Source organism: Triturus cristatus, chromosome 2_2, assembly GCF_964204655.1.
Source record: "Triturus cristatus chromosome 2_2, aTriCri1.1, whole genome shotgun sequence".
Classification (NCBI taxonomy): Eukaryota; Metazoa; Chordata; class Amphibia; order Caudata; family Salamandridae; genus Triturus; species Triturus cristatus.
The window spans coordinates 622,867,023-622,894,134 of record NC_140582.1 but is presented as its reverse complement, the minus strand read 5'-3'; the positions used below and the strand labels follow the sequence as shown (position 1 = coordinate 622,894,134).

Genomic DNA, 27,112 nt, shown 5'->3' with positions numbered 1-27,112 from the left:
TCCATTCACTATGACTCCCTTTCAGGAGGAGTGGTTGGAAATGCATTTGTGTTAGTACACCTCAAAGAAGCCTTTACCCCAAGGCATTCCAGGGTTGGATGTTGCAACAAAAGGTCTGAATCTCCAGCAGCTGGCCGATGTCGTCTTGCAAACTGCCTATTAGTTGATGGGCAAGATCCTTATTTTGCCCATATGCCCAGTAAAACATCCATTAATCTCCTCAAAGGGCAACAATGTCACCAGTTCAAAACCTCTGTCAATAATGTTGTTTTTACCTTTTGAGCAGGTAGTACAATATTTAAGACCTCTGCCGCCCTCCGTATCACTGCAGAGAAGAAGCAGTCTCTTTAATGGCCACTGTAGGGTTAGATAATGTAAATCCAATAGCAGGTGCAAGTGCCACAATGTATTTGAACCATGCTTTGAAGTCATATGTTTTTATTCTGGCTCTTCGATTACCCGACAACGAGGAAGCCAGGTCGAAAGAACCACCTCTAGTAAAAGAGCAAGTCTCTGCTCTCAACCGGGACCATCACACCGCAGCTTATGATCTAGAACGGGTCTACAACTTCCTGAACTCCTCGATCACTAACATTGTCTCACGGTCATGAATGGCTTTCTTATTCATCTTGCCACATGATGAACACAACTTGCACTGAGCCTGCACTAAGACACCAAATAAATACATTGTGTGGACTTGTAACCGAAATCTGTTGGTCACATGTCATACACAGCTTAAACCCTGAAAGTTTAGGTAATATGTTGCAAAAAAAACACACACAATTTTTATAGAAAATTGTCAACTATTGAATGACAGTTGAAGCTCTGGATTGGTTGGCTCAGAAAAAAACTTAACTGATAGCAGCACACACAGGTGGTCTATTTGCACTGGTTTTGATGTCATACCTGCAAGGACCAGCACAGCATGACACAATGCCATGGCACACAACGCCACCTGTCAGCACCTGGAGGGAACGGTTATGTAAAAGACTTCAAAAGATTCTGGATCCAATATTAGTGTTCAAAAACAACTGCATGGCCCCAAACTGCTGAGCCTTTCACTGGATTACCTTCTTACAGTATGTAGAGACGTGAATGGCAGTCTTGATGTGAGCTGTGGCTGTCCTCACACACAACTAAAGAAGATCCACAAACAGGTTTCAGTAAGAATTACCTTGGCTCACCTTTGGTAGCTTGGCATAAGGAGCAAAATAGTCACCAAAGAAAGCATGCTAGGTGGTGTGTGCAAAACCATACAGACAATACAGTTAAAGAAGTAAAGACATTAAAAACCACTAACCAACTTTATCAAGGTGTGACAGGCTGCTTTTGCTAGAGGTCATTTTAAACACTGAGGCTACCAGCTACACTTCTTCACTCTGAAGTTTTATTTAAGCTTCAAAAATGCACTACACTACTTTGTGGTATCAGCAAGTGTGGCAACTTACCTCCCTGTATGTGGTTTCCTGAGAGACATTTCCTACCACTACCAGAAACTAGAATGAAGACCCACTATGTTAGCAGTTCTCTTACATAAATAACTCTGCCCCTCCTGAAAGAATGCACTATAGGCATAGGCAAAAAGGTTGCTCAAAATGTCTGACCAAATCTTGCATTGCTCTTGGAGGCAGCCTCCAGGTAATAGTAGTTCAAAGTGAACGTGAGGTAGCCAACACGGTCTCCAAGCATGGTTCTGTGATATTAACACACGTACAGAATGCAAACAATGCTTCCAGAGCACTGGTAAAATGTGCCCCAACACTTGACTGATAGTGAGCATAATAATGGATAATACATTATGCTATTAATTTGCCAAGGTTGGCATTAGCAGCCCTTGTATTGGTATCATTGCCTCCAATAGTTATAGATAGTTGCTGTATAGAATGAAGGCCATTAGTTGTTAAGTCAAAAGTTCATGGCGAGCCTAACGTCATCGATCAGAAATGCCCGCAAGGAAGACAACTATGTTGGGAGAACTAAATCTTCATTGAGGAGAAACTCTACCAGTATTTGCATGTAGTAGTAGGAGAAGGTCATGAGGAACTTTAAAAGGCAAAAGATTATAAAGGGCTTGCACCTTAATGATGCTCTCAGCTTGCCATCAGAAAAGAAGCTTTCCAAGAAAGAAGTTCTGGACCACCAGGACAACAGCCCAAAAAGATATATGCATAAATATCGCCAAGTCCAGGTTTAGGTCCCGAAAGACAATAGGAAAACTGGCCTAAAGAACTACTGCAGCAGGCTCCACTGCATGCCTTTGTTGGTTTCAATGAGTATGCAAATGGAAACTCAGGCTGTGTTGGTTTGTTCCATTGGCTGTCAATTAGGTTTTGCAGGTACCCATCTGCACCGGTCTCAGCAAAAATTACATTGTCCACTGAAGAGATAAACAAACCAGTTTTTTTTGATTGGGGCCAGAGGCAGAAATTCAGACATTTGCTTGTGCATAAGGATATGGTAGAGGATTTCCTGCAAGTGGTTAGTACCGCCAAGATCTAAAAGGAAAGACCTACATGAACAAGCTACATACCTTTGGTAATGCCTTATCTGGTAGAGACTTTATCTAGACACAGATTTCTTACCTTAGAATATTACCCATGCGTCAGACTGGATCTGGAATATCTTGAGCAGTACCTCTGTGCACCGGTAGGTAGTGTTGATCTGCCAAGTGTTTGCATCGCCCACACTGAAAGTGACGTGCAAGGTGCATACACAGGCACCACCCCAGGGCGATGACATGAGTTTATTTTTGTGACATTTCCGCACCCGAAGTACAGGGACACATCAGAAGGCTGATTGACCAGTGTGCAGATACTAAGGGCCTACAGGAACCTTTCTTGGTAGTTGTTTTGCTCCCCATGCAATTTGAGTTTAAACCCAGAAATATTCAAATCAGTCTTGACCCTGCTCCCCATGGGCTGGACTGTTTCCATCAAGACTGATTTGCACATGGCTGGGTTTAAACTGGAATGGCATGGAGGCAAAATAAATAAATAGATTGATTTAGGCCCAGATCTCTGTACTGGGGGAGGGTTGGGGGGCGGGGGGGGGGGGATAGTTGACACTGTTCAATATTCGGTCCATCAGTTGTTCTTTTTGCATTTGTCACCCCAAGTGGGACAGGTATACCCAGACGTAGGTCCTGTGCTCTCCATGCCACTAGATTCAAGCTAGCCTGGCTGATATGGGGTGAAACCCTGAAACGGGTCCCAGGATGTGTTTCCAGTCCAGGGAGGACCTGGCCTGGCAGTTCGGGCTGGACTGTTCCCATGGGGGGCAGGCTCAAGACTGATTTGCATATGGCTGGGTTCAAACTGGAATGGCATAGGGAGCAATCAAACAATATATTTAGGCCCAGATCTCTGTACTGGGGTGAATGTTTGACATTGTTTAGCATTCTGATCATCAATTATTAATTTTTTCTAAAAGTGGCATTTTTAGATTTGCAATTTAAAATCGGACTTCTTCATAACTTTGGATTTTAAATTGTGATTCCAGAAACACCAAACTTGAATCATTATATCTTTCCATTTGGAAATTATTGTTATAAAATAGAATAAGGTAATCCCAATGGCATCCTATGGAAGATATAAGCATTGCAGTAGTGTCAAAGAGTTGTGCACACCAGTCATGTGAGAGAAAACAAAGGGAGAGATTACTCACATGGGGCCCAGACTGTCACCCATTGAGGGGAGAGCTGACAATTTCTATGGTGCCTCCAACAATTTAGATATTTATCTACATTTTGGCAGTGCAGAATTGCCCCATGCGAGTCCCTTTGTTTTTACTCATGATTGGTTTGCACAACTGTTAAAATGTAAAATCTGATTCTCTCATTTTTTGATTAAGCTATGCCTCGTCCATTTTTCACCACTGCCCTACTTCCAGCCCAACTCTTTCCTTGACACTGCATCTGTATAAACATGAGTAAAGAATCTAGTTTGGGGCACTGTAGGCTGTGTATACATGCAGAGTCAGCGCAAAAGAACAGCTGGTGTCTGCTTGAGGGTTTTCAGACAATGGTAAAGCCTCAAGTAAAGTTTACCCAGATAGCATATCTTGTTGTGCAGCTTCAGGACACGACGATTGCACAAGGCACCAAGGCTGTCGATTCTTATCGGTACCTCATTTGTGTGTTTTTCCCAAAGCTCTATTTACCTCTGGGCGTCCCTTGTGTGTGATCTCTTGCTATAAAAACCCATGTAACCATTGTTCGGGGTGCTTCCTCCTTGAGTATCTTTATGGTGCTTGTCGGACGAGGCCCCATTCATGAATGCTAATGAATGACCTATAGTTTGTACTTCACTCCAGTGTCGATTCCTCCTTACTTGTTAAGAACCCGTGGGCAAAGAGGTGACCCTGCACCAGTGGGTTATCAATAATCTGCTTCCACAAATTGGCGGCCAGACATGGGGCCCCATCAAGGGCTTGCAGACGGACTGGGGAATGAGATCATGTCGGTAAGATGAACTTCGCTGAGAGGCGCCCCACCTGAGGAGACTGGTGTTTCTCGTGGTCCAAGGTGATTTTTCAGCTCTCCGACTCTGATCTTCCTGGCGGCTGCTGGCCTTGACTGGAGCCCTCAGACGGTCATTGTTTTTTGTGATCTGAGAGGATCGACAGGTGGGAGTTGACAACTACACATAAGGTAGACCTGTATTGAACCGGTTCATTTGGTTAGAATTTGTTTGGTATTTGCTTGGAATTTATTTTGAATTTGCTTGGCATTTGTTTGGTATCCGTTCGGAATATGCTTGGAATTTGTTTTGGAATCTGTTTTGGAACTTGCTATTGGTTTTTGACGAACATTTTTCCTTACAGTTAATGTGAGAATACTTTTTATTTCTCTCTGTTTATAAGTTTTTTATATCTTATATAACATGCCTGTATTTAGTACGCTTTGGAAGTTTTGTTGCTGCTGCTGCGATATGCAGAGCATTTTGGAAGCAAGTCAGCCGGCACCACCAGAAGGTATGCCGAATTTTGAGCCGACTAGACTACGGAAACACCCTCTACGCCGGAACCACAGCCAAGCTTCAGAAAAGACTCCAACGTATCCAGAACGCCTCCGCCCGACTCATCCTGGACGTCCCCCGACGCAGCCACATCTCGAGCCACCTGAGAGACCTACACTGGCTCCCCGTCAACAAGAGGATCACGTTCAGACTCCTCACCCACGCACACAAATCCCTCCACGACCTGGGCCCAGAGTACCTCAACGACCGCCTGACCTTCTACACGCCCACCCGCCAGCTACGATCCGCGCACCTCGCCCTCGCCGCCGTACCTCGCATCCAGAGAGCCACCACTGGAGGAAGATCCTTCTCCTACCTGGCGGCCAAGACATGGAACTCCCTGCCCATCCACCTGCGGCTGACCCAGGACCACCTCGCCTTCAGGAAACAGCTCAAGACCTGGCTGTTCGAACAGTAGCAGACCCCCTCCCCCAAGCGCCTTGAGACCCTCCCGGGTGAGTAGCGCGCGATACAAATTTCATGATTGATTGATTGATTGAGACGTACATCAAATATGGTATTTGTCCCATCATGTATAATGCATTGTGGAACAAATATACAAAAGGGGATCCCCAGTTGCATGGGCCATTAGAGGGAACAATGGTCCCTTACAAACTCGAGTATTTAGAGAAACGATTATTTTTCAAGAAAGTTAGACCAGTTATGTTTGACAGTTTGCGTATGTGGAGGAAGGAAGTAAAGGAGCGGCAGCTCAAGGCAGAGAAGGTACAAAGGCACCAGGAAAGGAAAACAGAGTATCAGAAGTATAAGGAATTGAAGGATAAGGAAGTTCAGGAGAAAAAGGAATGTTTAGATCGAGAGCACAGATTGCTAATATCTAAGGAATATATAGTCAGACCGACAGTCGAAGCTCAAATCCATCAAGAAGATGTGGATTCAGATATTGATGGAATATTGCTTGAACAACCCCCACTCCCATATGTACCTTTAACACCTCTTCCCCCTGGACCACCAAATGTCGTTCCCCCTGTACCTTCGGCTCCACCTCCTTTGCCCGCGGTTGTCCAGCTCCCTATTTTCCAACCAGTACCAGTACATCCCTTAACCCCCATCCCAGGCCACTGCGCCTCCATCTCAGGCCACTGCACCCGAAATGACTGATGATCCCGTACTTTCTGTATCTGTCTTGACCCCTCAAATTCTTCATTCTACTGTATCTCTATCACGTCAGGATTCGATAAGGTTGATGGTATTAAATTGGTTGAGTGATCTAGAAATAGAGGTAGGAAAAACAATAGATCAGATAGAGAATTTTTCTGATGGCGAGCTTCTTTGTCTCATAAATAAGCTTTCTCATCAACTTATGGTCCAATGGGAGATGACTACAGGACAGAATGGTCCTGATGATGTTCGAGCTATAAAATAGACAGTGTCAGATAGGAGCCTTCCCTGTAAGTAGAATTAACACTGTCATAGCAACGATAATTGGATATCGTAATTAACTTTCTTCCTCTCCTCGAATAAGACCTATAAGGGAAGCCGCGCCTCAGTTCATTCCTGGAAGAGGGAATGCAGATAATGATGACCTAGAGCCCATTTTTTGTACAATTGGATATATACGTCCTGGAAAAGGACAGATATACTCACTTTAAAAGTCTCTTTACCAGACATACGGAAAAACCCTTGGGGATTTTAGGATGATGTACAGGCAGCCATTGATTCCTGTGTCATGACCTTAGCTGATATTGATATGTTTTTTGGTATGATCCTGCCACCGGATATGTGGCGACTTATTCGGAAGCAGGATCATGCTGTTGACTTAGGTGGAGATTGGACAGCCATCAGAGCAGCCGACCGGGATAGGAAACCTGGTCAGAAACCTAGTCAGCTTATACTGGATCTTCCTGGTAACATACTTACTTACATAAAAACGATGGATCTGGCCAGGAAAATAGATTAGGCATTTCTCACTGCTTGTAAACATAAACAGGGAGAGGCAGTCCCTGATTTCTTTTCTCGCTTTGAGGAAGTGTTCCATGATTTTAGTGGGCAAGATACATCTACACCTACGGGTGCACATTTATTTGTAGATCGATTGGTGGGAAATTTACTTCCCAAGATATCTGTTCACTTAAAGAATTCTGAGAGTACATGGGCTTCAGTAACCCCGAAAGCTATATCAGATATGGCTCAGTATTATCAGAATCAGGTGACCACTGAGCAAGAAAGGAAAGAAGGAAAACTAAAAGAATTGAAAACTAAGGTAATGATGGTCCAGGTCTATGGACCCCGAGGTCGTAGTCAAACCTATGGTCAGAATTTCAGACAAACACCTCCAGTAGGGCCACCGCGTAGACAAACTCCACTAAGACTGGATCAAAGTGCTTATTGTAAGGAGAAAGGACATTGGCTTTCCAAATGTCCTGTTTTAGCTGCTGGTGGGAGAGGAAGGGGACAGGTGAATGGTAGCCGGGGGACTTCAGCTCCCCGACAGCAGCCACAGCAGGTTCAAGCTCCAGAGTGAAATAGGTCAGGAAATTATTTTGATCAATGAAATAAATCAATATTCTATGGAGGATTGGGAATCAGAGAAAGCTGTGGGAACACATTTTGCCTAGGTCAGCGTAGAACAAGGAGGACCAGTTGAGATACCTGTAGACCAGTCAGGACCCTATATAACAGCCACCATACTTGGGCAGGATCAGAAATTTTTAGTGGATACAGGGGCAATACGTAGTGCGATATCACAGAAACTGGTCCCTGGGACACCCTTGTCTGGCCAAGTGATTACATCGAAAGGATTTGATGGAACACCAACTCCTAGCCCTGTGTCCCAAAAATTGCCTTTGCATGTTGGAAATTTTGTTGCTTCAGCCCCCTTTTTACTTCCCCCCCCCACACGCTCCAGATAATTTGATGGGACTTGATCTTTTGAAATATTTCCATGCTACTATACATTGTTTCCCATCTGGAGTACGTGTCATTTTTGGCAAAAAGACATTGCCTAAACAATATCATTTTTCATTTATGTTCGGATCTTGATTCTGTCCCTTCATGTGTTTGGGCTACTGCTGACACAGATGTGGGAAGAATGGACATTTTCCCAGTACACATACAGGTTCGGGAGGATGCTTCCTTACCAAAGGCCCCGCAATGTAAGATGAGGATGTGCTGATATCTATCATTGATGACATGATACGCACAGTAGTTGTTGAGGAAGTTTCCTCTAATGTATGCAATAGCCCCATTCTCCCCATCCTAAAACGGGGCGATGGAACCGGGGAAAAGATTTATTGATTCGCGATTGATTTAAGAGAAGTCAACAAAATAGTGATTCCTCAAGATCCTGTTGTCTCTGATATTATGACCTTGTTGACATTAATCCCACCTACAGTCACTGTATTTTCTGTTATTGACCTACCTAAAAAATGCCTTTTTCTCTATTCCTATGCATGAGAATAGTAGATATTTATTCGGATTCTCAATACAGGGTCGCTCATTTAGATTTTGTAGGGCTCCACAAGGCTACACAGAAAGTCCCAGAATTTACAGTCAGGCACTTAAACGGCAGTTGAATGAACTTCTTTTGCCACCAGGAGTTACACTTGTGCAATATGTCGATGACATTTTGCTAGCGGCAGACACAGTTGAGCATTGTAAAGAGGCCACTCTCTCCCTATTTCATCATCTTGCTGTCAAGGGACATAACGTCTCTAAGAATAAGCCGCAATATTGTCAGTTTGAGGTCACTTATTTGGGTCATCTCTTGTCTAACTAAGGCCGCACTCTGACTAAAGACAGGATTCAAACTATCCTAAAAATTCCTATTCCAAGTACTCAAAAAGAAGTCAGGGCACTTACTGGTATTACTTCCTACTGTAGACATTGGATCCCCAACTTCTCACTTACCATCAAACCTTTTTTGTCCCTTGTTACTAAAGACACTCCCTCTCCTCTACCATGGACATCTGAATATCAGGAAGCAGATCAGCAGCTTTGTGCATCCCTTTGTGCTGCTCCCGTGTTAGGCACTCCAGACTATGTTAAGCCTTTCATATTATATGTATACGAGAGAGAAGGATGTGCATTGTCAGTTTTAACACAACCGTATGGTAGTAAACATAGTCCATGTGCTTATTTTTCGGCTGTATTAGACCCAATGGCCAGAGGACTTCCAGGCTGTCTTAGAGCGGTTGCTGCCACCGCCATCTCTATACAACAATCTGAGGGGAGGAGGAGGAGCCTAGCGCGCAACCAAGATGGCCGCGTAGGTGCGAGGCTCCCGAGGACCTCCGCGACCTCCTGCATAAATCCTGACCATATCCTGTCCTAGACGAGGGGACTGTGTTCGTGAGACCGAGCTGAGGTGCCACCCGTTTTCCGTTTCCAAATCGGACCTCGGACACCGGCGGGAGCATCGATTGAGGTTTGCGGCCTTCTCCACGCCGGCCCCCCGGATTGGAGTTGTGGGGCGATCCGGAGACAAAGTGAACAACAGCGGCGGGCGAGACTGGGCGATTCGCGTACCCCGCACTTTCACTTTCGCGCCCTCCTTGCTGCCAAGCGAGGTAGGGTCGCGAGGCGGCGTGCGGTGGTGTGGCTTCATCGGGGTGCCCTGCCGGCCCGCCAGCTGTGATCCGCCCTTCGGAGCCGTGGTCGCCCTCCCCCGAAGCCCGTGAACTGGTTTGTCAGCCCCTTTCAAGGAGATTGGCACGATTTGGGGACTGGAGCCATGTCCACGAAACAAGATGGCGACCGGGCAAAGGTGAAATCGACCCGCCGTGGCGCAGCCCCCCAGTCTAACAGCATGGATCGCTACACCCTCCAGAAGGGCTCTCCAGAGGCGCCGCGTAGGTCCCCTGTTGGCCCGACTGATGCTCCTGCTCTGCCCGCGGATCTGACCCTCCGGGACGTCATGGGCGCCATCGCCGAGATGAAGGCCTCAGTTGACCAGCGCTTTGACACTCTGGCGCAAAAGATTGACTCGGTCCTCGTGGATGTGGGCCTGGTGAGGGCCGATCTGTCCAAGACGAATGACCGGGTCGACTCTTTGGCCCACACCCCCTCGGGCCTCACAACGGACGTGGCGGCCCTCCAAAAGGAGGTGCGCCGACTGGGCCAGGCGAGCGCCCTGATGGATTGTCGACTGGAAGATTCCGAGGGTCGGGCCCGGAGGAACAATGTCCGCATTGTCGGGGTGCCGGAGGGACGTGAGGAGGAGGCGGCGGATCTGTTTGTGGAGGACCTGATCCTCACCCGTCTCCAGCCCCGGGGGCTGAGTAAACTCTTCGCAGTGGAACGTGCCCACAGGGTCCCCGGAGGGAGACCTAAGATCGGAGCCCCTCCGAGGCCTCTCATTGCCCGGATCTTCAACTTTCGGGACAGAGACGCTATCCTGCAGACTTCTAGGCAACAAGGACTGGTCAGACTCGACAATATGGACGTAAACTTCTATCCTGATTTTACTCCGGCGGTCCAGAAGCAGAGACTGAGTTTTCTCGGAGTCAAACGTCGCCTACGGGACCTGAACCTCAAGTATGCAATGCTTTTTCCAGCGAAGTTGAGGGTAGAGGTGGATGGCCGCACGCACTTTTTTGATCGTCCCGAGGCGGCCGGGGACTGGTTGGACACTTTGCCCGGGGATCGGGGCTGGGGGGGTGGGGGGGGCGCGGTTGGTGGGGAGGGCTTGCCGGATCAGGACTGAGGGACTAATAGTAGGCCTTGCTCTGGACAACATTATTGTCATCATTGACTGATTGTGTAAGTTCCCCTCCCGTGGAGGTCGTACGGGGTCTCTTGGGGGCTTTCCCTCCTCCTCTGGGGGACTAGTTAGTGTTTTCATCTATGGGGCGACAGGCACACTGCACTTTGGGGGGGCTGTTCGGGCTCATGCAGGGGTGCAGGGAGGGGGGAGTTCTGTTGGGACGGGTGGGTTGGGGTGGGGTGTTGTTCGTTTTTACCGCAAGGCAAACCCTTTACTGTATTGGTGTTTTTGAGGTGCTCTCGGGGGGACGAATGATGGCTTCTGTATGTGATGGGGGGTAGGGACTTGACTTTGTTGTCTTGGAACGTTAATGGACTGGGGGATAGGATTAAGCGAGGTGTGGTCCTGCAGTATCTGAAACGAATTTTGCCAGATGTGGTCTTTCTGCAGGAGACACACCTTATTGGTAATTCCTTTTGTGCCATGAATCGGCGTGGCTATCGTTTGGTGGCCCACTCGGGCTTCACGTCTGGCTCGCGGGGGGTGGGCATCATGGTTAAGAACTCGCTCCCGCTGGAAATAGATGAGGTGCGCCATGATGAGAGGGGACGCTACACTGCCTTGGTGGGGAGAATGGAGGGCAAAGTGGTTGTCTTTGTTTCAGTGTATGTCCCACCGGGGCTACAGTCTACCACTTTTGCGGACCTGGGGCGCCTCCTCCTTGACCTTCCGGGGGGGCTTCTGGTGGTTGGGGGGGATTTCAATGCGGTGGTTTCTGGGACTATGGATCGTCACCCCCCTAGGGACCTCCCCCGGGCGCAGGCGTGGCTGTCCGGCCTCTTAGATACATTGGGATTGGTGGACTGCTGGCGCTTAAAACATCCCACGCAGCTGCAATACACCTTCCATTCGGGTGCCCATGGTAGCCTCTCGCGGCTTGATCATATCCTTGTCCCTGCGGCCTATGCTGGGAGGGTGGGAGAGGTGCGCCATCTGGCGCGGGGTATTTCAGATCACTCCCCGCTCCTGTTGCACTTGGGTGTCCTCCCGAGGGGGGAGGGCAGGGTAGCTCCAATCAATGCCTGGTACCTGCGCGACCCCACTATTCGTGCTGACCTGATTAAATCCTTGCAGCGGTATTTTGAGGAGAATGTGGGGTCTGTCCCTTCGGCCATCTCCCTTTGGGAGGCCTTCAAGACAGTTATTAGGGGGGAGGCCCTCTCCTTCATATCCCATGCCCGGAGGCGCGAGCAGGAGGAGGTGACCCGAGTGGAGGCCGAAATTACTGAACTAGAGGGTGATTTGGGGAGTGGGGTGACGGAGGCTGCACTGCATGTTCTACACCTTAAGCAAGCGGCCTATAGGGCCCTCGTCACGGAGGCAGCCAGGGGCCTCAGTAGAGAGCAACAGGGGCGACTGTATGATGTGGGTGATAAGGCTGGTAAATTGATTGCGTGGTTGGATAAAAAGGAGAGAGCTAGTCGTGTGGTTCCGCTGATTGAGAGGATGGATGGTGTACGTGTCACCGAGCCAGAAGACATTGTCTCTTGCTTCGCGGATTATTTCCGCGAGGTGTATTCCCCGGTCTCTCCCTGCTCGGAGGCGGATTCCCATGCCCTGCTTCGAGATATCGCGCTGCCCTCCCTTTCGGTGGAGGACAGGGAGTCGTTGGATGCTGCTCCTACCTCGGACGAAATTGCCCTCGCTATACGCTCGGTCGCATCCGGCAAGGCCATGGGCCCGAACGGCATCCCTATCGAGTTGTATAAGCTGCGACCGGACGTACTGGCACCCCACCTCCGCGCGATGTTCCTGGCGGCCCACTCGCGGGGCTCCCTCCCGCCGGACCAACGTCTGGCTACAATCGTGGTGATCCACAAGGAGGGGAAACCCCGAGACCGGGTTACCTCCTATCGGCCTATCTCGCTATTGAATGCGGAGCCCAAAATCCTTGCCAAGGTGCTCGCCAACCGGCTGGTCGGCGTAGTGGGCGATTTGGTCCACCAAGACCAGTCTGGCTTTATCCCCCATCGCAACACGGCCCTCAATCTGCGGCGCTTGCACGGGGTGCTCGCGCGTGTTCCGTTTGTGCGGGAGCCGGCCATCTTGGCGTCCTTAGACGCCACCATGGCGTTTGACACGCTCGAATGGCCATACATTTGGGCGATGCTGGCGAAATTTGGATTTGGACCGGGATTCATCAGCTGGGTCAAATTATTGTACTCGGGCCCGTTAGCACAGGTGGTGGTGAATGGGCGAGTCTCGGCCCCGTTCGCGCTGGGACGGGGCACGCGACAGGGTTGCCCCTTGTCGCCGCTCCTGTTTGCGTTGGCCTTGGAACCCCTGGCGGAGTGGCTGCGGTGGCACCCTTCCATCCGTGGTCTCCGTTGGACCCCCGAGTATGAGGACCGCGTGTCCCTCTACGCTGACGATATCCTTTTGTACCTAGCCTCCCCGCGCAAATCACTGATTGTCCTGGTTGATGTCCTGCGCTCCTTTGGCCGTAACTCAGGCCTTGTCATCAACTGGGCTAAATCATGTGTCTATGTGCTTTCTGGGGAGGCTCCCGTCCTCCCGCGGGGATGTCCGATCCAGATTGCCTCGCAGGGGTTTCGGTACCTGGGTGTGTATGTTACGCTGGACCCGGAGGCCCGCTACGAGCGAAACTTGCTTCCCCCCCTCCAGCGCCTGAAGGAGGACGTCGCGCGCTGGCGGCGCCTGCCGCTTTCGCCGCTCGGCCGGGCGGCATTGTTTAAGATGATGTCGTTGCAGCGCTTCCTGTACGCTCTCCAGAACACTATGGACCTAGTCCCGGCGCGCTACTTCCGTGAGGTGGAGAGTCTACAGCGCCGCCTGTTCTGGGACGGGAGGCCGCGTATAGCCCTGGCGAAGTTGACGCTCCCGTGGTATGACGGGGGGATTGCCCTCCCGGACATTAAGCGGTATTACTGGGCCTCCCAGCTAGCTGCAATTAATCACGGCCTCTATGGGCCCGCCTTGAACCCGGCATTTGAAATGGACAAGATGCTCCTGCCCGGTGGCGACTACAATCGAGCGCTCTACTCTGGCGCGCCGGATCCCCGCTTGACGGGGCCCACGCGTGTCATGGTGCGGGTGTGGCACGCAGCTATGGGGTGGAAGGACCGTTTGACCCGGGCGTCGCCGTTGTATGCGCCTCAGCGGTTGGGCTCCCTGTGGACCTCGAAGGGCTTCGAGAAGTGGGACACGATTGGCATCAGTAAAGTGGGGGACCTCTGGACGAGAGGGGGATTTAAAACATTCGAGACGCTGCAGACGGAGTATCAGCTGCAGGGCAGTGAATACTTTCGGTACTTGCAGGTCCGTCATGCGCTGGGCTCCGTCTTCCCAGACGTCGCCTCCATCCCGGAATCTTCCCACCTGGAGGATAGAGTGCTGGATGGCCACGTTCCGGATAGCACGATTTCCCTCATTTACAAAAAATTGATTAATGACCGCTCGGGCCTGCTGACCGGCCTCCGTGAGGCTTGGGTTGCCGACGGGCTGGAGTTGGACGACGAAGACTGGATTTCCGCGGTGGCCTCTCCGAAGTAGGTGGCCATACCGGCTCGCCTTCGCTTCGTCCAGCTTAAGATACTCCACCGGGTTTACATGACGGGGCCAAGGCTTCTGCGTATGGGTTATGCCGAGGATGGGTTGTGTAAGCGTGGGTGTGGTGCTTTGGCGACTTTTTTGCATATTTTGTGGGAATGCCCGGAGGTGGAGCGATTCTGGCGTGGTGTGCATGAGGTCCTGCGTCTGGTTACGCATGTCGCGCTGTTGCCTGAAGCGAGGAGATGCTTGCTGAATGTGTGGGAACCAACTGATTACTCGGTTCCGCAGACGCGATGGGTGACTCTGGGATATATGATTGCTAAGCGTGACATCGCTCAACTGTGGGGATCCCAGCGGCCCCCGGCGGTGTCGGCCTGGAAAGAACATATGGATTGGTGCATGTTCCGAGAAAAGGTGGTGTATGTGGCGAGGGGCAAGCCTGGGGCGTGGGTGAAAATATGGGGCCCCTGGAACGCCTACCGCGGGGGTATTTGCGAGCCACCACTGCTGCCTGCTGCCTCACCGGCTCCGTCCCCCTAGTTGACCCCCTCCCCCAGCCCCGGGCATAGAGTTCCCCCAGTCCTGGACTTGTTTCCCTTCCCCCTCTTTAGACTCCTGTGTATGGTCGGGGTCCCTCACTTGAGGAGCACGTGTGGTTACCTTCGATTGCGGGTTGCCTTGCGGGTGTGGTTTTTCTATGTTGTTATGTTTGTATAAAATGAAACCGTATTGTGGGCTTAGAGTCATGTGGCCCACGTTGTTGATGCCTCCTGATTTACTTCTCTGCAACGCCAAGTGTCCTTTTGTAAGTTTGTCAGGTGCTCCTGCTACTCTAGCGGCCGGCCGGAAGGTTGTAGGCCCATACTTGTATATACTTGAGATTGCAATAAACGGTTTCAAAAAAAAAAAAAAAAAAACAATCTGAGGGGATAGTGTTGAGAAACAAGCTTATGGTTATGGTACCCCATTCCGCAGATGCACTCCTGAACCAGACTAAGACACGACACTTGACTAGAGATAGACGCACAAGATACAAACTTACGCTTTTGGCATCTCATAGTACACTCAAGAGATGTTTGATAATGAACCCAGCTACATTGTTACCTTTGCCAGCTGAACAAACTCATGACTTGCACGACTGTATTTTCCTAACAGACGAACAAACTAAGGGAAGAATAGATCTTAAAGATACACCTTTGTTAGATCCTGAGGGGGAATTATGGGTGGATGGTTCTTGCTTGAAATGACCTGATGGTACCACCTCTGCATCCATAACCACATTACAAACTGTGGTAGAAAGAGCCAGTATTCCACACAACTCTTTGACAATTCTTTACCCATCTATGTTCAGATGTCATCATTGTAAGGTCCTGATGAAATCCCTTACTGGGCGTGGGGTCAAAACACCGTGGACATATTTAAACCGCCTACTTTATAGCCTTCACAAACGTGGCAGAAGACTAGGAATAATAAGTATGCATTGGAAAATAGCAGTTTTCTTAGATTTTGAAACCTCAATACAAGTTATAAATTGCCAATCTGGTGATATAGGTTCTAAGTAACACAAACATATTATTTGCACAAATAATATTGTCCTGTGTATTGCATTCTGTGTGATTGGTCTTCTTTTTCAGCATCACTATACCAATGGTAACTGCTATTGCGCGTCAATAATATTAAGTATCCTGTACATTGTCGACATGAACCGCTGTCTCTTTGGTGCAGGCCAAAAAGTAGCATTTAAATTACAAGCCCTGGGAATACGTAGTACCACTTAACTAGGGACTTATAAGTAAATCAAATATGCCATTTGGGTAAGAGTAAATATTGTCATGTTTGGAGTAAAGAGCATATGCATTGGTTAGCAGTGGCAAAGTGTTCAGAGTCCTACGGCCAACATAAATGAGGATAGTGGGTCATTTTCTAACACAACCCCCTCCAGCATAAAGACAGGGTAGACTAATCAATACCTTGAAGGACTCCCTGCTTTCGGCGATAGAAAGTGGACAATGGCCCACTACTGCAGGTGCACTTGTCAGTTCTATGCCTCTCTGAACTCGGTTGGATCCCTCTCTCTATAGTCTCTTGAGCCACTGAACTGACCCATGGGGAATTCTTCTCACCTGTGGCACCAATCTGTGGAGCACATATCCTTATCTGTGTCACAGATGCATCCCAGTAGGCAGACAGAACCACCATAACCAACAAAGAGTTGTGCCCCATTCCACCCATTGGGTTTGACTTCTGTCCCCAAATGGAGGATAACTCTGTCCATAAGGACAGTAACCAACAGAGGCCACTGACAGCTATACGTGTCAGGAGACAGGCCCCAGACCATCCACTGCTAGGTGGAAGCTCTAACTGGGAGTATTTGGTATACCTCTCTTCCTGCCTTGGGGCTGCCAAGGAGTTCCTTATGGGCTCCTGAGGTTTCTCTGATCAATGAGGTGTCTGAGTGTGGGGGTTGGGGAAGGCAGTACCCCCAGGTGCATTGCACCCTACTTACACTCTACCTCCCACCAGTTCACGGGTGGTATCCTGAAACTGGTCCATCAACACATGGTCTGTACACTGAGGCTGAACAAGGAACAGAGGGGAGTCCTCTCTCATCCGTCCCCTCCATCTGGGCTCCTGCACCTCCGATTGGGAGTGGTACCCCCATAAAACTGAACTGTCAGGGTGCCCTTGGCAGCCACCCTCTCAGTTTTCCTGACACCAGGGTCAACTTATTACCCAGAACGCAGTCTATGGGCATCTGAGAACTAACTATGATCCTCCTCTGGATCACCTCCCCACCCCATTCCAGGGATACCAGGGCCATAGAAAGGAAGAAGTCCTGCCCATGGGCCAGTGTTACTCTATACACTTGGCCGGTGTGCAGCTCTGGTGTAAGTAGCCTTTCCACTAGCATGGTCTGGCTAGCCCCATTGCCCCTCAGAGCAGTGAATATGACTCCATTTACTTTCACCTGGTGGAAGGGACGACTTTCACCCTCAGGGATCAGCAGCTCACCCTCTGAGTTTATCTCTCAACTACGGGAGATTCTGGCATGGTCTATGGGCCGCTTAACCCTAAGGTCATATTGGCCGCCCCTGTTGATGTCCCACCAGTAGGTGGTTTCTTTGGACAGGGGTCCCTTGCTTGTGTCCTAACTGGATTACTCAAAGCAGCAGGGTTGGAAATGGGGCGCCCTGGACCACCGTTGCCAGACCCACCCCCCGTTTCTCAGATGGGGCATGGGAACCCTTTCTTCCTTCTTTACTCTGGGACTTGTCTGGATTATCTTTAACTCTGACACTCTGCTTGGGGGGGAACCTGTACCACCCTTCTTGAGGTCACTCCCAGGTGACACAGCCTCCTCAGCAAGCTTCCTGTGGTCAGTCAGCTTAATATCAACTAGGTGCTGGCATAACTCTGTGAAACTAATTCTGAGGACGTGCTCTCATGATTAAATTAAACCTAACAATCATTAATTTTGCAGCCCAACCATTCAGTGCCTTGCTGGAGTAGTCCACAAAATCTACCCAGAACTGGTTGGAGAGCTTCTGGCTGTCCCCGATTCTTTGGCAATACATTTAAGGGGTCAGCCAAAATGTGGTACGTAAAATGGGGGGAGTGCTGCAGATGAAAGCCTCTGGGTTTTTCCCTGCAAATGGGATCAATGAATAGGCTGCGGTGCTAAATTCACCATCTTCCCAACTTTCAAGAAAAGCAGACTTTTGGCAGAAAACCAAACGTTTCTACACAGTTTTGGTGTTTTAGTGGGACATAGTCTATTTCTCATACTAATTGTGCTTTCACCCTCCTTCCCGTTAGCGGTAGAAATGGGTGTGAAACCAATAAGGGATCCCAGAAATCTATACGTTTCTGTAAAGTAGACATTTTCAATTAAGCAAGAGGTCATTTGTGTAGATCCTTCAAGGTTTTCCTATAGAAAGTAACAGTTGAAATATAAAAATATTGAAATTGATTTAAAAAAAAAAACAAAAAAAAAAAAAAACCAGCCAAGTCTGCCGATGTTTTCACCTGTAACTTCTAAGTATGGCATATCTTTTAAAACAATATACCGTTATGTCCGCTGGACCCTTCTGGCTGCGAGGATATATAGGACTTGTAGGTTCACCAAGAACCCAAGGTGCCTACAGCCAATAAATGAGCTGTGTCTTGCAATGGTTTTTCATTTTGCACCAGGTTTACAGAAATTCATTTGATAAAATATAAAGAATGAAAAATAGGTATCAAGGAAAGCTATTTATTTCCAAAATAAGAACAACATAGAAGCAGTGGTTATTTGCACTTTTCCGCATTTGTGGGTACTCATAATAGCATGTGAATTTGAGGGCATTTTTCAAAATTACGTCTTTTTTACACACGGTCTTACATTTGAAAGGCAGAAATGCATAGAAAGTCAATTGGTAACAACCCCTCTACTATTCTGTGTTACTCTAAGTCTCAAAATAAAAATGGTACCTCACTTGTGTGGGTAAGCCAGGTGCCTGCGACAGGAAATGGTCCAAAACATACTGTGGACACTTCAAGATTATCGACAGAAAAAGACCTGGTTTTGCGAGAGAGTCACCTGTGTTTTTGGTCTTGGGCTCAGAGGCCAGCGGTGTTTGATCAGCCAATGGATCTCTCTTAGTGACTAATTTTATACAATGAGAAAAGTGAGAGGGACTCAGAATGCACTTTTGACAGGACTGTGCTTTGAAGGGCAGGGTTGAGTTCAACTGCATGTGTGGTCTTCATTTGATGATTTAGATGGCCAAACGTGATAAAATGGAATAATTACAAGTAGTTCAAATTAAATCAAACATTGCCACCTTACATTCTAGTTTATAAATGCGTACACAAGCAGGAGACTCTCTTGCTGGTGCGTATAACTTAAAAGTTAAGTGCTCCAGGAGAAAACAAACCAAACGCCATCAAAGAATCACTTACTTCAATATCATTTGGATCTTCTGATATTTCATTTGATAGTTTCTCTCCAACTTCTCTTAGTTTTTTCAGAATACTAAAAAAACTGAGCTAGAGGGTAAAGAAAACAGGACAATCTTAAACAGATATCACAAAAAGGAGACATTTATGATTCATTAAGGGTTTGGTCTCTTCAATGTATAGAACAAATGGTAAAACGAACATATTAAACAAGAGGCATGCAATATTCAGGGGTAAAGCATCAACATACCACCAATGTGCCATTTTAGAGCATTTAGCATTAGCTGGCACATGGCAAACATTTAATGATTGGTGAAGCAATAAACAATAAAAACAAATCAAAGAGATGGTATGAGGAAGTAGTGTATCGTAGTGTTGCACTATCCTTTAAACAAGTACAAAGAAGTGTAAGAAGCTATCAAGGGGATTATGGTTTGTTTAATCAAGGTTCTGTCCTTTGAGAAATGACTTGGACTGTGCACAATGTAATGATCTAATGTAGTTCTTATTCCTTTTGACTTCTGTGTACTACTACTAGATGCTGTGGACACCAGCTTAACCAATTTTTATGATTTTAACCTCAACAAAAAAAAAGAAAAACACTACAGAAAAAGTATACGTTATAAAAGTCACAACTTAATACTTTTTTTTAATAAACAAACAAAAGAGTATACATAAAAATCAAAATATTAATGGAGGCTTGGAGCTTTCCAAAATGTGGTTTTATTTCTAAAAGACAAAGCAAAATGATAGACACTAGCATATGTCTTTTTTGCTCCTGATGTGTCTTCACTTTGTCACACTTGTGCTTTAATTGAGACCACCAATCATCCATTACTAATATTTTTTGTTCAGATACCACTACTAGGAATAAAGCTGAGGATATCAACTTAAAGTTTAGTCTCCAGTTTCAAATTCCTTCACTTATACAGATGGTTTTAAAACTTTCAATTTGACATTTTTCTTTTCTAGGTGTACATACTTTAATCTGCTAAAATCATTTAATTTTCTAAACAGTCGCGAACCATCTGAGTAGGCGTTGTGGACTTCTAGAAGTCTGTGGACCATATGTTATGAACCACTAATCTAATGCATCATTATCTGTCATACAAATTATATACTGCAGGAACTCTTTCAGACTTCAGACGTCCTAGGGCTTTCAGAGATTACTGAGATCAAGTTATAACAAGACCAGCCTTTTTACATCAGATATACTCAGAATTGTCCTACTGTTGGTTTCAAAACTGAACACCAAGTACATACCAAGTACACCCCATTAGCGCCTGATCCTTGGGTAGCAAGGTAGAGAATGCCCATGGCATACTCCAGGAGGTAGTATGAGGTACTAACTCAGAAGCCAGGTAAGCACATGGGGCCAGATATATCAAAAGGTTTTACCCATTCTGTGTCTATGGGAAAAGGTGTTTGTACATATGGCTCATGATACCAATTAATATATAATTGTTCAAGGAACTTTTTACTTACTTGCACCCGTGTCAGGCATGGAAATCTACTTGCCTTGATATTTCTCTGATCGATAGCTAAAACTAATCATCTCAACAAATTAAGTGTAAAGGTTGTACCTATCATCTTGGACAAGGGTTGACATAAAACTGTCAGAAATTAGGTTACTGTTTTAGGGGGGGTGAAACCCTACTCAAGCAACAATCACAATCCTTGTCAGAGTGAAGTCACAAGCAAACCCCAAATTAACCACCTGTGCTCAACCTTCTGGTAGTTTGGCACAGATCAGTCAGGCTTAACTTAGATGCAATGTGTAAAGAATGTATGCAGTACATCAAACAGTAATGAGGTGCTAACACAACACATAAAAGAATCCCACAGCAAACTGGAAAAAGAGTAAATATCAAGACCAAAATGTCAAAAATCCAATCAGGAGAGGCATAGATATGCTAGTTTAAAGATTTCAGTGAAAATAGCACCACATAGCGCCAGCTGTGGTTATCCAGCCCTGCTGGGCGGGATCAAAGCACAAGCTCAGCCCCACTGTGATGCAGCGCCGGCCAGCTACCGGGACCCACTTAGGCCCGCTGAACACAGTACCTTAATTGTGGTTGCAAAGAGATGCGAATTCCCGCGTGGAGGATGCTGGCCTAGAAGAGTCGATGAGAGGTCCGGGCAAGGAGAGGCGCTGCACAGTGGAGATTCTGGGAAGCTGCGTTAGGCGAGGCTCTGTCCTTGCAGGAAGAAGCGTACCGCAGTGGTCGTTCCGATGGGCTGCAAAGGTGATGTGAAGTCCTTACATCAAGAAAGTCCACGCAGCAGAGGCGCTACCTTGGTTCCGAGGACAATGCACCAGGCAGCAGAGGTGATGCGTTCGTTCTGTGGGAGATGAGCCGCACCACACAGGAAATGTGTTGGTTCTACTAAATCACAGATGGGCTGGCAGAGCACCTTCAGGCCCACTTCCAAGGGTCGAGGACTGGGGTGCCACCGCTTGGGAGGATAGGACTCACAGATGGAAGAGTGCTGGGTTCAAGGTTGATGGAAGCCCGTTTTGTCCCTGAGGCTTCTGATCAGGGGTCAAGCCAACTAGCCCTTGGAATCGCTATGGGGTCCTGAGTTTAGAGATGCAGGTCCAGTCCTGATCACCTAGGCAAGAGAGCAGCAGCAAGGAGGCAGTCCAGCAGAGTGGCAGTCCTTTCAGCAGCACAGCAGTCCTTTTTCCTGGTAAAACCCATAGGTCCAGAGGTGCACTGAAGAGCTGGGTCTAAGGATCCAATATTTTATCTGGTGCCCACTTTGAAGTGGGAGAAGCTTCTAGAGGTTTCAAGCCCCCCTGCGCCTCTCCCCCTGAGATGTCAGGCAGCCCCTTCCTCCCTGCCCTAGCCCCAGCTTGTCTGGGGTCACAAAAGACCAATGTCAAACCCTTTGTGAGAGTACCCATGCAGGGACTGTATGATGTGCAAGTGTGGTAGGTAAATCACAAATGGAGGGCCAGATGAGATTTAGAGAGCAGCAGGTTCAACTTCCCAATATGATACTATGTAACACAATAGAACACCTGGGTCTAGACAAAAAACAGAATAACCTAGCTGAGATGGAATATTACTTTTAAGGGCGATTTCCCTCACCCACAATAGGTGGCATGCTTAATCATCGGGAACCTCTGCGCACCGTGATACTTAGTCACGGTGCAGGGAACAGCCCCTTCACTGAGAGGAGCACAGTGAAGAGCATGGGTAGTTTGGTAAGCAGAGCATACAAAGAAAAAGTGTGTTATTTGAAACTGGCACCAGGGTACACAAACATCTTAGTCCATGCGTATTGACCTGACCAAATGCACTCATACCGGCCAATTGCATTGCTCAATACTGACGTAAAGATTTTTGCCTCCATCTTGGTCTCATGCCTGCACACAATACGGCCAATCCTCAGAGCCCCTTAACAGTCTGGATTTGTTAGAGATTGCCACATGAGGGAGTTTACCCTTATGGAACCAGCAGATAGAATATGCACACCACTGGTCCTTCTCTCTAGATGGATAAGGCCTTCGACAGGGTAAATTGTCCTTATATTTCTAAAGTGCTCGACAGGACCCCATTGGGGGCCTAGGATGAAGCAAATGATCGCAGTCAACTACCAACAACTGTTGACAAGGTTCAAGGTTCACGAATAATATCCCCCCCCTCCATCACAAAGGCACCCGACAGGGATGCCCACTCTCTCCGTTAATTTTCTCACTCATGATGGAGCCTTTCATCCAGTAAGTAGAACAAAATCTGGGTATAATGAGACTTACAGTGCGAGCACATCAGCATAAACTGACCTTATATGCCAACAATGTCCTCGGCTTTCTAACTGAAGCAAAAACTTCCCTCCCAGCATTGAAACAGGAACTAATCCTTTTTGCGGCGGGCTCTTGCTTCCCCCCACCTACTCCAAAATCTTCTGGCCTGGCTGTCCCATCAATATTCACAGCCTCAAGCACACTTCTTTATAACATCAGCTTTGCCAGCTCAAAGGGGTCCATAAAAAAACCTTGGCATATACCTACCCACCGCCTGGACAAATCTATTTCAATGCAATATCCTGCCTGTTCTGCAAATAAAAATAAAAACTGTATTGCCCAAGTGGGTTTGGCATGGGGCAAAAGTAACAGCTTCCTGCTTCAAAAAGTCCTCAATGGCGGACTCCCCCGTTCCAAAAAGCGTGACCCATGTATGTCACTGCTGGATCCGCCACAGCAGCGGGGCCTCTTTGCGGCCGGGCCGGCCACAACTAAATCCAACAATCAAGGTTTGCCCATGTTTTCAGAACCGGCAGCACTCACTAAAGAAAGATCGATGTTTTACGAACTGCAAGTACCAGCGGCACTTGCTTGCCGACGCCCACTGGGGCGGGACTTACTTTGTGATGCGGACATTTAAAACAACGCAGCTGCCGGGTACTGATTAAGGATGCCTGTGAACAAGAACGATTCACGTTTGAAACGCGTCAGGCTTGTATATTTGCGTATGAGGTGCATCAGAGACTTTCCTGCAATCCTCAATAAAGAAGGAGAATGTGTGTGGCCTTTTCACATGGGGAAAACTTTGCTTGTTGGATGGATATGGATATAGACATATACATACATATATGTCTCAACACGAAGAGTCACCGCCGCCGCACCACACGTCCCGGGTGCTTAACTCCAGCGGTGGTGAGCCACTATGTACAAGCCCACAATGGCTTCACTCCAAGGCGCCATTGACGAGAGCACACACACAAATTCTTGTCAAAGTGCTTTTAATGTGCAAGCCTCCTGCACTGACAGAAGCGTTTCGGCACTACGTCTTTTTCTATGACATTTCAGTGTGTGCCCAATGGCGTCTTGGAGTGAAAAAACCATAGGTTTCACACACGTTATAGTTAGGAATTAGCATTTAAAAAACCTTGCAAATTCACTGAAAAAACCATAGATTTCACACATGTTCTAGTTAGCGGAAATTTTACTGATAAAAAACCAATGAAATTCCCCCGTTATAGTTAGTGCAGGCAACTATAACTCACGCGACCGCAATCCTCTGCTGATGCTAATACTGTATTTAGACACTTATTTGCCCATGTCTTCTTCCATACATTTTTAGCTACACATATATTACAAATATTTTTTTTTCATAAAGACACATATGTCATCAGCAGAAGATTGCGGTCGCGTGAGTTATAGTTGCCTGCACTAACTATAACGGGGGAATTTCATTGGTTTTTTATCAGTAAAATTTCCGCTAACTATAACATGTGTGAAACCTATGGTTTTTTCAGTGAATTTGTACGGTTTTTTAAATGCTAAGTTACTTTACGCCATTCGTGGCGTGCGCGCCCACTTAACGCAGTTCGTTCCGTGCGCGCACGGTGCGCTTTGCGCACCGTGCACGCACAGTGAGCACGCGGTGCGCTTTGCGCACCGCGCGCCCACTTTACGCAGTTAGTGCCGTGCACGCACGGTGGGCACGCGGACGTTACGCTAGATGGGCCATGTACGCACGATGCGCTTCGCATGGAGGACATATGATGCACTTCGTTTTGAAAGGTAATATTTTAATTTTTCGTATATGTTATAAGCCATGCGCAAATGGTGCCCTTCGGGCACCATTTGCACACGGGGTGGAGAGAGTGTGGATAATTTTTTACGCGTAATAACTTTGGCGCCGGTAGACAAATCCTCGCGAAATTTTCAAAACTAATGGGGCGCTCCGCTCAGCTCCTACCCTGAAAGTTTCGGGGTGATTCGTCAAGCGGGGGCCGAGAAAAAAGGGGGGTCCCAAAACGCATTTTCCCCATGCATTTTTCCATAGGGACTTTAGTCGCAGCTACAGCCCGAACGGCTGCACAGAATTATGTGAAATTTGGCAGAGAGGTAGCCATAAGGTCCATGAAGTGCCTTTTGCAGGTTTGGTGTAAATCTGTTCAGTATTTCCTGAGAAATTAGCATTTAAATCAATATATATATCTGTACGCGCGCAGCGTGCGCGCACTGAGCAAGTCCTGTGCGCGCACCCTGCCGTGCGCGAGCGCACTTCTGATTGGTTGTTAGATGTCAGTAAACATTCGAATCGGTGGAAATCAGGAAGCGGCGGCCGCCATTTTGTCTCTCGCATAAAGAGGGGGTGATAAACAAAGGGGGAGAACGTGAAAAGGGGGCAGAGTGGGGAGATATTGACCCACTAGGCATTGTAAGGGGGTCACAGTAGGACCTTGTAGGGCAAAAAAATAGATTTATATTTTGAAAAAAAATATCGCCGCGCGCACCCAAAAAAATTTTAAAAACAAAAAAATAATAAAAATTCGCAATTAAGTGAAAAGATATAAGGTGGCTCTAAAAAGAGCCCTTGTGTTTATTGTGTGTTTTTTGGTACCTACAAGTAAGTACCGATGCAGAGTCTAAAGTTCAAGAGGAAGACTCTGTTGCCTTCATCAGTGAAGTGTACACCATCTCCTCTATAAATGTCTTGCATGTTGTAACGCAAGTTGTTGTGGTATATAGAACCCATACCATAGTCTCTGAGGAAAGCAGAAATAGATTTGTTGACGTGCTTCCTTGCTTTGTCAATCTGCGGACACAATTGGTTGGACCAGTTCCACTTTTGCCTTTGGCATATGTTAGAATATACAAAGGCAGTTTGTGGAAAAAGCGACATCAATTGCACAAAGGTGTCCTTAATAAGCATTTCCAGACCTACCCCAGTTAAAGTGCCTAGGTCATTTCCACCACAGTGCACAACTATAAGGTTAGGCTGTGGGAGATGTAGAAAGGTTTTCACCAAAGGCATTAATTGGTGCCACTTTAACCCTCTCTGACCAAGCCATTTAATGTCTACATTTGGCAAAGCAAGGTCTCTCACCATACCTCTTTTTTCTGCAAATTTTTCACTCCAGAAGACATAGCTGTGACCTACAATCCACACTGTGAACATCTTCCAAGGAGATCTGGATGCACTCAGGAGGTGTTTTTCAGTAGAAAGGCAAAAAGAAATGAAAGACAGTTGAAAAATGGAGGCACACATAGTTTTTTTTATAAAAAGAACTCATTGGCTGTTTCAAACCATTCTACACTAAAAACTAGGCTGTATGTTGCTCTGTCACGAGTAAAAACATTATCTGGTTTATTTATGATAGACTTTGATGACTCAAAAGTTAGTGCTGATACAAACTGTGTAAAGGAGTATAATAGATTAAGAAGAACCTATGCTCCTCATTCAGGACAGTATCCTGTGATTGAAAAACATGTTGTTTCTCGGAAAAGGAGATTTGAAAATATCTGTAATGTGGATGAACAGACCAAAAAAAAAAAAGGACAGTGATGTGACAGCAAGGAAAAAGAAAAAGGACAGTGTTGAAGAGGTTGTTGGTTGCCATTTTGAAAATAGCTCTGGTGTCAACTGCTATGCAAATGTAGTGCTGAATGTTGTATTTTATCTTGAAAAGTTGCTAGAACAGATAATAGTAAATCATGGAAAAAGATTGTGTTCTCTGCTGAGTCTCCTTTATGAGAAGCCGAGTACTGATAAAACTGAAATAGAAAGTGCTACTGATGTTAGAAATCTTTTAGATGTATGTTGTGGTTCTACACAGTTTAAAGAAAATGTCCAGCAAGATGCACAGGAATTCTTAATATATATTTTGAGTGTACTTGAAGATGAAGGAGTAGAAGTAGAAAACTTATTTGGTGTCTCTTACAAATGGGAACATTGCTGTGAAAACTGTATGAACACATGTAGTAGTAATGTTGATTCAGAAAGGTTCATATTTTTACCATTACCACAAAGTAAATCAGTGACTTTTAGTAAATTAGTTAAAGATGCCAATCACAACATGGAATGTTCTGAATGTAAATCTGACATGTTTTCAACGTTATTTTTACAGAAATATGGTCAGTATGTAATTTTAATGATGCAACGTTGTAGAGCTGATGGTTCAA

General features: G+C 47.0%; 1 protein-coding gene across 2 annotated transcripts in view; it reads right to left on the bottom strand.

Annotated features, from left to right (window-relative positions):
* LOC146862589 (uncharacterized) overlaps positions 1-27,112 on the bottom strand; it is a 217,466-nt gene that overhangs the window by 165,761 nt on the left and 24,593 nt on the right. For both annotated transcript variants that reach the window (XM_085641795.1, XM_085641794.1), the window contains exon 2: positions 19,195-19,281. In XM_085641795.1, the coding sequence (XP_085497921.1) occupies positions 19,195-19,281 (87 nt within the window). The remainder of the gene's footprint in view (positions 1-19,194; positions 19,282-27,112) is intronic.